This window comes from Microcebus murinus, chromosome 14 (genome assembly GCF_040939455.1).
Source record: "Microcebus murinus isolate Inina chromosome 14, M.murinus_Inina_mat1.0, whole genome shotgun sequence".
NCBI classification, from domain to species: Eukaryota; Metazoa; Chordata; class Mammalia; order Primates; family Cheirogaleidae; genus Microcebus; species Microcebus murinus.
Genome location: NC_134117.1, coordinates 625260 through 637967, shown reverse-complemented (window position 1 = coordinate 637967; position 12708 = coordinate 625260). Strand labels below are relative to the sequence as shown.

General features: G+C 65.4%; 1 protein-coding gene across 3 annotated transcripts in view; it reads left to right on the top strand.

Annotated features, from left to right (window-relative positions):
* The window catches only part of INPP5A (inositol polyphosphate-5-phosphatase A), a 180996-nt gene that overhangs the window by 157322 nt on the left and 10966 nt on the right, over positions 1-12708 (top strand). For all 3 annotated transcript variants that reach the window (XM_020280789.2, XM_020280788.2, XM_076009685.1), the window contains 3 exons: positions 4682-4777; positions 4932-5006; positions 12611-12684. In XM_020280789.2, coding sequence (XP_020136378.2) covers positions 4682-4777; positions 4932-5006; positions 12611-12684 — 245 coding nt within the window. The remainder of the gene's footprint in view (positions 1-4681; positions 4778-4931; positions 5007-12610; positions 12685-12708) is intronic.

Below are 12708 nucleotides of genomic sequence, written 5' to 3'. Positions count from 1 at the left end.
CTCATTCTCTTGGCGACGGTTTGATTCCTTAAGAATGCCCTGGAATATACCCTCAGTGCTGCCTGGCTATGTCCGGATTTCGGGCAGGGCTGACTTGAAATTTTCTTGATTTTATTCAGCTGTTCACAACCTTCTGCCCCCCCCCCAGGCCGAGGGAGGAGGGGAGAGGCGGCTCTCGGGGAGATAAAGTCCTCGTTGCTTCCGGGCCTTCCATGGCCGGACGGTCCCTGTGCATTAAACAGTCTGCAGACATCTGGTCCCGGCTGTTTTCATCTCTGACGGGAGTCAGGATTAAACCTTGCCCCTCCGCTTTGTGTGGCCCCTGGTGACTGACAGGCCACCCGGACAATGGCACTGTCGTCCCTCCTGAAAGCACCGTTCGGGGCCAGACAATGGCGCGTCTGGCAGCCTCCGCAGCCCAGGCTGCGTGTCAGGGACCCGCCAGGCCGCCCACTGCTCCCTCGGTGCAGATTCCGGGAGAGGGTGTGCCAGAGCCCACGGCTGGGGCGGGAGGCCATCGGAATGAACCTGCCTGTGCGTTCGCTCCAGCGTGCGCCGGGTAGCCCTGGGAGAGCCGGCGGACGCAGAGAGGGGGTGGCGGGCGGACAGCGTGGTTGCCTGTGATCCAGGGGCAGGTGGCTCTGCCCGCCTGTCACAGAGGACGGGCCCCACCCGTCTCGGAGCTCCTGGAGTGATGCCGGGGGCCTCTGAGAAGGTGCCAGGCGCTGCGGCTCTCCGGGAGACCCAGGCTCTCACGGCTGGTGGCCTCTGGTCCTGGGATGGGGGTTTGTGGCTCCACCAGCTAGCAGCCTGTCTTGTCTGGCTCGGAAAAAATGCACACAGAGTGTGCTAATCACCAGGGAATAATCGAGGACTTAGGCTGTGTCACGTGGCAGAGGGATGTTGCCCAGCCAGCTGTAACTTTCTCCCAATAGCTTTCTCCAGCGAAGCTGAGCCCTGCACCGAAGTGGCCCCCCTCGGCCCAGGCTGAGTCCCTATGCACAGCACAAGGTGCACCTGGAGCTGGGACTGGGTGTTGCAGGCCTGCCCCGGAGTGCAGTGGACGTACACGCTCCCGGCTCAGCCTCGTGGGCCGAGTGGCTGGCTGGACCCCTGGCAGGACGTGGAGCCTGACCCGGGCGGGGCTTGTCTCAGACGGCCCCCTCTGGCTCTGTGCCTCGGGGGCTTCTTGCAAGCCCTGGGTGGGCCCCTGAGCCTGCGTGTCCCTGGGCCCGAGCAGGGCTCTAGAGCCCCGTGGGCCCTCCCTGGGCACCCGGCTGGGTGACAGGGCCCCAGTCAGAGTCCCCTTCACACAGCACTTCCCTGGGTGGGCCCCTGAGCCTGCATGTCCCTGGGCCCGAGCAGGGCTCTAGAGCCCCGTGGACCCTCCCTGGGCACCCGGCTGGGTGACAGGGCCCCAGTCAGAGTCCCCTTCACACAGCACTTCCCTGGGTGGGCCCCTGAGCCTGCATGTCCCTGGGCCCGAGCAGGGCTCTAGAGCCCCGTGGACCCTCCCTGGGCACCCGGCTGGGTGACAGGGCCCCAGTCAGAGTCCCCTTCACACAGCACTTCCCGAGTTCGCCGGGGCAGAGGAGGAAAGGAAACATGGAAACGCGTTCTGTTTCTCTGCCTCTGAGGAGCAAAGGTCCGGAGACCACAGCCCTCTGGGTCCGGGGGAGGGGCGGGGGTGTCCTGCGGAGGGTCTGTGGACTGCACTGAGCCCAGCCGGGTCTCCCCCCACACCCTGTCCTCCCTCCAGCAGCCTGATCCGGAGCTCCCTGAGCCCTGGCCCCCCACTGCCAGCCACTCTCCGCTGCTCCTCCCTCCCCCACCCCGGGGCCCTCTTCTCTCCCAGGTGGCCTACACGGCCCGCCCTGCCTCTGCCCAGCGGGATCTCCGCCTGCTCCGCTCTGCCCGTCCTGTCCCTTTTCCAAGAAGCATCCTGGTTGCCAGGCCAAGCGCCCTGCCAGCTGCCGGGCTCAGGGACGTGTCCACCTGGCTCTCCACCAGACCTGGCCCAGAGGTTGGCATGGAATGCACACGGGTGATCGCTGTGGCATGGAGCACACACGGGTGATCGCTGGACCCTGAGCGCAGCCGTGTCCACGCCAGCCCTGGCACGTGGTGGCCAATAGCAAGATAGATGACTCGTCTCACTTGACCTCGGTCCCCGTCCGCCTGGCCCCAGCCGTGGAGGGGCCTCTCGCCGACAGTGCCGGGTGGGGGCCTCGCCAGCCCCTCCCTGTGCGCAGAGGGAGCCTGCTCCGAGGCAGGACTGCAGGCACCGAGTTTGCTGGCTGTGGGCAGGTGCAGGTTCAGACAGGTTTCAAGTGTCCACTGATCGTCGAAGTGACGTCATTGAGAGACTCAGCGGTGACACTGAGAAGACACCAAGGTCTGCCTTCATGCTGAAAGCTGGCTTGCCTGGTTTCCCTCACCAGTAGATATTTTAAAAATCGAGCTTTATATATTTTTGCTTGATATGCGTCTTCCCACCACGGACAGACCATGAGTTACCCCACGGAAGTTGCAAACACGCTTCCTAAAGCAGGCGTCTGGTCCCCGGCTCTGAAACCTGCCCACACCCCACGTCTGACTCCACTCACCCAGGCCAGGGGGATGCGCCCATCGGGGCCTGGCCGCCCCCCGGCCTGGTCCCCTCCCTGGGAAGCCCTCCGTCCCTGGTACCCTCTCATGCAGGTGTGGCAGCCGGGCTGTCCCAGAGGAGCGGGGGGTGGGTCCGAGCTCTCGTCCTGAAGCTGGGGGCCGACTCCGTGGCCCGCACTTGCCCTCACGGCCCCGTGTGTCCTGTGTCTCGGCACTTGGGTGTTGCTGTCAGCACAGAACAATTTGTGTTTTCCTGAACTGGCTCTTTAAGATGCGCGTACAAGACATGGCCTTTGTGCGTCTGAGAGGCTGCGTTCGCCTCTCCGTGGAGTTTTGAACTTGGCGGCAGAGCCCGAGTGGCTGCCGCCGGGGTGGGGGGGGCGTGGGCTGTGCGTGTGCACGTCGGGGCTCTGATCACCAAGTCAGACGGGCTGTGCAGACCACGTAGTCCGGTGCACAGAGAACAGCGTCCTCCCCGGCTGACACCTGTGCCCTGGGCCTGGGCCGCCCTGTCCAGCCTCCGTGCCTCAGTGGTTACCCAAACAGGAAGGAACCCAGGGCTTTCGCTCTCTGCACACAGAGGGACATTCTTAGCACACAGCAGTCCCCTCAAACTCCGAGAGAGAACGCGGGAGGCGTTCCGAGCACCCTGAGGCTGTGCGCTGGGGCCACCCTCTCTCGCATCCCTTCCCGCGGCTATGAATGATGAAACAAATCCTAGGTGGCTTTTTAAAAATAGCATTTGGGGTATTTTTTTCTCCTTTCAAAAGAGAAAAATCCCTTCTGTGAGTAGGCAAGCCGGAAAAGCCCGGCCTGGCGCTTTCTGCATGAGTGGCCAGGACTTCGCGGGCTGAAAGGAGAGGGGCAGGCCGGCCCTGCGAAGCCTGGGAATGGGGGCGCGGCGGCTCCGGGGCAGGTGTCGGGGCCTCCTGGGCGGCCCCAGGGTCCAGGACGTCTGTCCTCAGGAGCCGCCTGAAGGGGTGAGATAAAGCAGCTCTTGCACGTTCCAGCAGATGCCTTTGGGAGACAGAACCAGGAATTTCCTGCGTCCGGGGTGGCCACAATGGCGTCTGCGCAAAGCTGCTTAAGCCACTTAAGCGCATTAGCATGTGGATGGCCGGACTCCTGGGGCAGGCCGGGCTGCTCCGGCTGTTTGGGTGCATGTCCTAATCCTCAGGCTGCTTGAAGGCCCCAGACTGATTTGTGACACATGAGTCCAAAAGCCACTTTGGGGGGCTTGACCCGACCAGCGACCTGCGCTCTGAATGTCAATGACCTGCCCCGGAGTGTGCTCTGGGGCGGTGGCAGCCACCCCGCCTCCCCAGGCCGCTCTGGGAAGCCCCTGAGGGCTCCTGGGATGGATTGGAGAAGAGTCGTCCTCCCCCACCCGGGTGGGCCTCGCTCCCTCCCTGCCGTGGCCCTTGCGCTTCCCCTGGTGAACGAGGTTGCCACAGCTGTGCTGAGCTTGCAGAGCACGGCCGGGCGCCAGGCTCATGCTGTCTGCGGGGAGGGGCCCCGGCTCTGCCTGACCCCCGCAGCACCGAGGCTAAGACAAGGCCTTCCCTCTCCTCCACTGTCCAGGCTGCTGCCCCTTCCCGCGCTGGCCAGCCCTGCCCCTGCCTCGCCCCACGCCAGCTCCTCCCTCCTGTGCTGTGGCACCCTGGCCCTGCCAGCCAAGCACCCGAGGGGACTGGTTTGGGGGTCACTGCCGGGGGGCGGGAGCGTGCCCCCCCCAGCCCTCCCACCTCTGCGTAGGGGACATGAGCCTGCCCAGCCCCCTCCCGAGGGCGGCTCAGCACAGCTCCAGGTGTGCTGGTTGCTTCCGTGCGGAAGCGGGTTTGTGGTCCGGGAGCCTCTGCAGCTGCACCTAGTGAGTGCCAGGCCTTGCCCAAGGAGCAGGGCAGGCCACGAGAGGGGCAGCTCCTGGCCCAGGTATGCAAGCCTGGCTGTGAGGCAGCACCAGCCACCGGCCCATCTGGAAACAGGCGTACCGCCTGGTGGGGTGGTGGGGAGATCACTGAGCCGCCCAGGCAGGCAGAGGCTCTCGGGCTGAGTCCCTCTGTGTTTCCCGCAGACACTCTGCACGAAGGCCACCATGCAGACCGTGCGGGCCGCCGACACCAACGAAGTCGTGAAGCTGATATTTCGAGAGTCGGACAACGACCGGAAGGTAAGTGGCCTGCACCCGCCTGTGGGTGACGTGAGCCCACCAGGCTGAGCTGCGGGGGTGCAGCCTCTGCAGACCCCACCGCCCAGCCCTGCAGGTGGGGGGATCAGGGCGGGGTGCCCCTGCCCGGCTCGGGCACTGACACTCTGGCTTGCAGGTCATGCTGCAGCTGGAGAAGAAGCTCTTCAGCTACTTCAACCAGGAGGTTTTCCGAGACAACAACGGCACAGCGGTGAGTTTGTGGTCGGCGGTGGCCCATGGCTCCAGGACCACCCTTCCTGACGCCGCCTCTCAGGGGTCAGCTTTTGAGTCTGGGGGCCACACTGCCCTGCTGCGGATAGCTTGTGGGGTGCGTCCTGCCTCCAGGCTGGGTGGGGCTGTGGCCCTCGCATCCGTGTCCCGTCCGTGGGTGGCGTGACCCTCAGTGGGTCCCTCAGCCCTGGAGACCCTTACGTGTCTAAGGTGGGGCCCTGGGTGGTTTGGGGGCTCCCGAGGTGTGGCTTCTCTCTGAATGGGCAAAAGCCACGTGTGCACTGATGAGAGGCGTGTGTGAGTGTTTCACACCCCGTTGCTGGACTTGCTGTGTGTGGGGCACATGCGTTCACTTGTGCACGCAGATGCTTGTGTGAGTATGCTTGTGAATACACGTGCATGCGTGTGTATATGAGTACAGGTTCACATGTGTACATGGGTACCGTGCATGTGTGTGCATGCATGTACATGAGCGTATATATGAGTACATGTGCGTGTGTGCATGCATGTAGTGAGTGCATGTGGAAACTGAGGTGGGAATATGCGGCTCAGATCAGTCGAGAGCTGGCTCCCTGTCAGGGCAGCGCTGGCTGCAGGACCTGCCCTCTGCTTGGAGCTGCCAGTCCCCCCAAGGGACCACTTGTGGACAAGCATGGCACTGGGAGCCGCCAGGGCAGGGGCGCCATGCAAGCCCCCTGCAGAGCCAGCCCCTTGGAGCCTGGGCGTAAGGCCTCCTGGGAGGCAGGTGGGAGACGGTGGGAGCCCTCGGAGGAGGATGCCAGGGTGTCGAAGGGGACAGTACGTTCCAGAAGGAACGGGGCGGAGGGGGTGCTGCAGTGATCAAGGGAGAAGCATGGGCCTGGGCAGGTCGTGCCGTGGGAGGAGGACGCCAGGGTGTCGAAGGGGACAGTACGTTCCGGGAGGAGTGGGATGGGGCAGTGGGGGGGCTGCAGTGGCCAAGGGACTGGGAAGTCGCCACACGTCCTGAGAGTGACCATCTTCCGTGGGGCCCAGAGTCCTCCTTTCCTTCCCTCGGCGTTTATACGGAGATGCGCGGTTGCCTTTGGAAGTGACGCTCCCCGAGTCTACCTGTGAGGGTGTCTCAGGTCCGCCTGAGATGGAAGAAACTCAGTCTGGACGTTCAGGAGAACTTCGGATTTGATCCTCCGGTAGGAAATGCGGCTGGGCCGAAGCAAAGAGCAGACTCGGGTGCGGTGACCTGGGAGGACCACCTGCCCGTTAGTCACGCCGCCAGGAACCTCACGGCCAGGCGCCCTGTGCCCTGTCCCCTCCTGGGCTGCTCGTGTGGTTTCTCCAAAGGACCAAACAGCATGGCTTTCCTGTCCTCGGTCCCCGAGACACGGCGCCGCAGACACGCTTGCACCCACGCAGCCGCCCGGGAACACGCAGTGGAAGAGTCACCTGCCGGGGCAGCGGTGCCGGGACCAGGGCGTCGTCCCCTCAGGGAGGGACGAGACAGCTGGCCTGACGCGCCGTCAGCGATGACCTCACCTTCTCAGTCCGCCTGAACACGCAGCACCACGGCCACGAGGAGCCAGCTCCTGTCCACGGGGGACGCGCCTGCGCCGGCCGCAGCCCCCAAATCCATCGCATCCGTATCCTTCATCAGCCGCCGGTCTTGTACCCGTCTGACAGGAATTTAATTCGAGCTGGCTCCTGAAAATAATTATTGTATTTTAAGAGTAGTAATCATTGGCCGGGACATGATTGAATGTGTCCATGCCTATTGACTTTTTCTATGATTTATAGCTTTGTTTAGTCGATATTCCCATCGAAATTGTATAATTAATTATAAGTGTGGCTGTCAGGGCCGCAGGATGGAGTGGCCTGGCGAGGGTTTGGAGAGATTAAATTTTCCGTGGCTGTCCCAGGGCAGGGCTTGGGAATTTCCGCAGCGCCGGCCGCGCGGAGAGAGATGTTTTCTGTGTGCTTAGCAGCCGCGCCGGCCCGGCGCATCGATTTTCTGGGCTCTTCCCTTTATCAGCACGGTGTCGCCGCGGCGCGGTGGACTCTGCCCGGGGACAGCTCCTGACAGATGCGCACGGCCGGCGCCCTTTGTCACCGCCCGCGCCGGCCCGGCCTTTCCCACTCTGCAGTCGGGGAGCGTGGGGTGCGTGCGAAGCGGCCTCGGCTTGTGGGGAGCTCAGAGGCGGATCACCAGTGCAGCAGAAGCGACACGCAGCTCCCAGTCAGGAGCCTTGGGGCGGCGGCGGCGGCGTTGGCCCAGTCACGTGTGTGGACATGGCGGGTGAGCGGCAATGCAGGCCCCAGGAACTGTGTCTCCACGGCTGCTGCAGGGGTGAGGGTCCCACCAACCCGTCAGAGCCCGCGTGGCCCTGGCACAGCTTCACGTCTGTCCGCACTAGGTTCTGGTTCCGGTTCTGGTTCTGCCCATGGTCAAGGCTGGTGTGCAGCACGGCCCAGCACACGGAGACGCTTGATGAGTGTTAGTGAGAGCGGGTTTACGCGCCCAGTTCCGGGCGTCTGCGCAGACACGGCAACAAGTGCGCAGCGGGCGGGGTGAGGAGCAGTCTGCCCGGGTCTCCCGAGGGGCGGGGCTGCGCGCACGCGGGCCTGGGGCGTCAGGAAGGACTGAGCGTGGGTGCTCGGCGGGGCCGTCTCTCGGTGCCACCGGCCAGGGGCAGCTGACAGATCACCTCGGTTGTGACGGGAGGCGTGAGCCCACCACGCCGTGTACCGGGGCAGCCTTGCCGGGGCGTGTGGGATGCACACGTGTCGACATTCGCAGGTTCTGCCTGACGTCAGAGCGTTGAGGCAGACTGTGGCCGCTCGGGGCCTGGCCGGGCTGATGGAAACTGGGGAGTGGTCACCAGGTCACAGCGAAAGCCCCACGTCCAGGCACACACAGACTCAGGCACCACACACATTCTGCACACACGTGTGGTACGCAGATCTCACACGTGTGCACACACGTATGCACACAGCACACAGGTGTGGGTCCCCTGGGAGGTGTCCCCAGAGCTGGTGGTAGTGACTTCCAGACTGGCGGCGGCCCCACCGCCGGGTGGCTGGAGCTCGGCGTGGAAGTGAAGGTGACCACACAGTCAGCCTGGCTCATGGCCATGGCCCGGTCAGCGATGTGAAAGCAAAACGAATGTGTGTGTGCACGTGTGGGTTTGCACGCGTGTGTACAGCCAGGCGTGACGTCGCAACGCTTGGGTCAGCACTGACCACACACGTGGCCGAGGTCCCGTAAGATCACAGCAGAGCTGGAAAGCCCTGTCGCCTGCCGTCCTCGACACCGTCCTGGCACGTCGCAGGGCGCCGCTCACGTGTCTGGGGAGCCTGTGTGCACCGGAGCACGCACACGCAGCTACACACAGCACACGGCGCTTGACAGTGATGGCAAACAGCAGCGTCACCGGCTGACACATTAACCCAACTACTTTTCACTGCTGGTCTAGAGTACGCTCCCAGCTCCGTGGTGACAGCTTGGCACGTCCTGCGGGGCTGTGCACGCGTCCCCGTCACCGCTGGGGTGACAGCCCCGGGCCTGTCCTGCGGGGCCGTGCATGAGTCCCCGTCACCGCTGGGGTGACAGCCCCGGGACTGTCCTGCGGGGCCGTGCACGAGTCCCCGTCACCGCTGGGGTGACAGCCCCGGGCCTGTCCTGCGGGGCCGTGCATGAGTCCCCGTCACCGCTGGGGTGACAGCCCTGGGCCTGTCCTTCGTGGCCGTGCACGAGTCCCCGTCACCGCTGGGGTGACAGCCCTGGGCCTGTCCTGTGGGGCCGTGCACGAGTCCCCGTCACCGCTGGGGTGACAGCCCCGGGCCTGTCCTGCGGGGCCGTGCACGAGTCCCCGTCACCGCTGGGGTGACAGCCCTGGGCCTGTCCTGTGGGGCCGTGCACGAGTCCCCGTCACCGCTGGGGTGACAGCCCTGGGTGTGTCCTTCGGGGCTGTTGTTGGTGTATGATGTATTTCCACCGCACCTTTTCTGTGCGTGGATGTGTTACATGCATACTCACCACCGTGTCCCACCTGCCTGCGGCTCTCAGTACCCGGGCGCAGGGCTGCACCACACGGCCCGGGCGCAGTGGGCTGTGGCATCCAGCCATGTAGGCGTGCCAGCCATGTAGGCGTGCCTGCGGCGTGGCCCAGGCCAGCAGGGTGAGCGGCTCCCTCTGAGCCACCTGGGACCAGCACCGCCCTCAGGCCTTGCGTGCAGGGCACTGGAAGCCCCAGGTCCCTTGGGGCCAGCTCGAACACCCCACCGGGGACCCAGGAGGGAGGGAGAGACCCCGGCTCCTCAGAGTCCGGGTGGCGTGGGCGAGGGCCTCTCCACCAGGCAGGTGTGCAGAGGGCGGCTGGGGTCCCATCCCCCGGGGCACTGAGCATGCGGAGGCTGCAGCTCTGCTTCTCACCTGCAGTCTGCACCGGGGAGCCCTCGGGAGCACGAGGGCCAGCCCTCTGGGTGCTGGGGCCTCAGTCACAGGCCCTCTGCCCGCCCTCTGCTCTCGAGACCGCGGGCCACGGACTCGCCACGGAGGTTCCCGGGGCCTGTCTCGGGTGTGCCCCTCGGCCGTCCGCGTTCCTGCCGGTGACAGGGACCCATCGAGAATGTCCCGTCCACATGCTCAGGCTCCTCCTCCCCTCCCTGTGGGTCCAGCAGCAGGGAGGGGCGGAGGAGAGACCCCGGATGGTGCCACAAGGAAGCCCTGAGCACCGCTGGGGAGGGACGAGGGGCAGAGTGGACGCAGCTGAGGAAGGGTTGATGAGCTGGATGGCAGGCCCAAGGGAGGCCCGAGCACAGCACACGTGTGCAGAACGTGAGCGGGTCCCAGTGTCCCCTCGGCCCAGCGCCCCACCCCCGCCAGCTCATCGTGGTGGCTTCGCTCAGCACCGCAGCCCTGCTGGGAGCCCTTTCTCATGTGCCCCTCGACATGTGGTCCTGTGTCGTCTTTTTACTTTGGAGACAGGGTCTCGCTCTGTGGCCTGGTGGGAGTGCGGTGGCGTCAAACTACTGGGCTCACTCGATCCTCCCGCCTCAGCCTCCCAAAGTGCCGGGGCCTCGGTGTGCCTGGAGTCTCTGGGAGCCATGTGGCGGGACCAGTGGACACCACGCCACGCCAAGCCACGTGTCCACAGCAGCTGCCCGGCTGCCCTGCTCCGGGCGGACGGAACGGACAGACACCCCACCAGGAGCCCCGGCTGTCGGGCAGCTCGGTGGGCCAGCAGCAGGGAGGGGCGGAGGAGAGACCCCGGATGGTGCCACAAGGAAGCCCTGAGCACCGCTGGGGAGGGACGAGGGGCAGAGTGGACGCAGCTGAGGAAGGGTTGATGAGCTGGATGGCAGGCCCAAGGGAGGCCCGAGCACAGCACATGTGTGCAGAACGTGAGCGGGAGGGTCCTGGCGGGGGACCGGAGCTCAGCACCAAGTGGGAGTTCCCGGGAATCCTGTTTGGGGAGTTAACCGACTGCGTGTTTCCCAGAACCATCACAGACTCTCAGGAAACACGGAGTCCTGAGGAATGGAAAGCAACTCACCAGACGCCTCGGAGCAAGGGCAGGCCTCGACACCAAGGCGGCTTTAAAGCAGCAGGAGAAAGACGCCGGGTCACCGGCCGGGAGTGCCGCGGCCACCCAGACCAGGAGGCGGCGGATGGGGCAGCGTGGTCAGAGGGCGGGTGGAAGATGCGCTGACTTGGGATTCTGTGAGCAGCAGCTCGTCCGGAGCACCGGCAGAACACGGACGTCAGCACGGGGACAGGCCGTCACGGACACAGGGTGGCCGTGCTGCCGGAGCAGGGCACCGCGAAGGAGGAGCAAGGTCCTCACGCCAGGCCTCAGCACACGTCGCGTGCGACCAGCTGGTTCCGTGGAGCTCGTGGGTCGGTGCGGATGCAGTGACGATAGAGGAGTGTCCTCGGGGTCCTTAGATGCCTGAGTCGGGTGTGGGGTCCGTGGTCGGCCTGACAGCGCAGGGTGAGCCCCGCGCCCGCCTGCCGGTGCGCCTGAGATCCGGAACTTGCCGTCGGCACTTGGGAAACCCTGGTCAGCCGTGGCTCCCTCCCCCTCGCGGCTCCCTGCGGATTCTCCCTCGCAGGATTCCCGGAAGGGCCTGGCTCCCAGTCTCACGCAGCCAGCAGCCACGGAGCCCGGCACCCTTCCTGGTCGCGGTGCTCACAGCCGGGTCAGCCCTGGACGAGACACCTGCCCGGTGCACGGCCCCACCGTCGGCACGAGGGCCTGGCGCTGCACGCCGCACTGCCGGGGCCCGGTGCCTGAGAGGCCAGCAGGGCCCACGCTGGGATTCGGGCATGTCTGTCTCTGATGCGGGGTGAGCTGGACGTGATGTGTGTGTAAGTGTAGTGTTCCTACAGGTACATGAACACACACGTGCCTGCAGGTTTGCTCTGGAGCCACGCACACGCTTGGCCCTCGAAGGTGGACTTTCCTGTCCAGGGCACCCACCTCCCCCACCCGCCGGGGCTGCCGGGGTCGTTCCCGAAGCTCTCCGTGCAGGAGCGAGTCCCTCCTCGGGTGGCGCAGGGGCCTCCCCGTGCAGAGGCAGCAGGGCCACCTGGGGTCACGGAGAGCCGCATGCAGGCCTGGGTGTGGGGCCGCGCGGAGCCGGGGGAAATGGACAGAGCCCTTGGCGCTCCCCCACAGGGCGTGTTCACGTGCAGTACGCGCTCGGGGTGGGGAGGGGGGCTGTCAGCGACTCGGCCGGAGTCCTGGGCTTTGCCGTGTGCGGTGACGCCAGTTAGCTGTGTCTGAAGTGGCCCCGTCCCTCCCGCCCATCGCGGGTGGCCTTGCCAGTGCTGCGAACACAACTTCTGTGAGAGATGCCGGCTGTTTCCCTGCGCCCTGAGCCCTGGTCCGGCCCCGAACGCGGATGTCAGCCGGGCGGGGGCCGCGGTGCAGGTGGCTCGGGCGGCAGCCGCACACGGCAATTACCACATACACGAGGCTGCTAATTGCACGTCTCAGGAATGATGGATGAGGAGGCAGGATCGCACCGGGACGCGAGGAGGTTCTAAGGCGGGCAGCGCCAGCCACACAGCTGTGGGCGGGACGTGACTGACGAGTGGCGTGCAGGGTGTGCGGTGGCCTCTCTCAGGTGGGGCGACACCTCCTCTCTGGGGAGTCCCCAGGGCCCCCTCCCCCGTGGAAACGAGCACTTCCTGCCTGCACTGCCGCTGGCACCAAACCTGCACTCAAAGGTGGGGCAGTGTTTCCTGGTGTGCGCTCTGCCTGCCGTGCGTCCTGCCACGACGTCAAGCCAGCTCCAGGGCGGAGCAGCCACAAGTGCCGCAGGGGGCGGCACCTGCCATCCACGTGCCCGCCGCACGAGAGGGTTCCCAGGTGGGCGGGGCTGGTTGGTGGCGGCGGTGCAGGTCCCGGTACCACAGCCGAGGCCTGGGCCCAGCGTCGGGGCCCACAGCACTTCCTGGTGGCACGGCGGCGGCGCTGGGGGGCAGGCGCCACTGCGAGCATGTGAGCCGTGCGTGTCTCCCAGCAGGTGTCCCCGCCGCACACGGACCAGAGTATCCCGGCAAGGAAACACAGGGTGACTTTCTTTTCTTTCTCTTTTCTTTAGCTCTTGGAATTTGACAAAGAGTTGTCCGTCTTCAAGGACAGGCTGTATGAACTGGACATCTCGTTCCCTCCCAGGTAAGGGACATGCTGCTGGCCGGA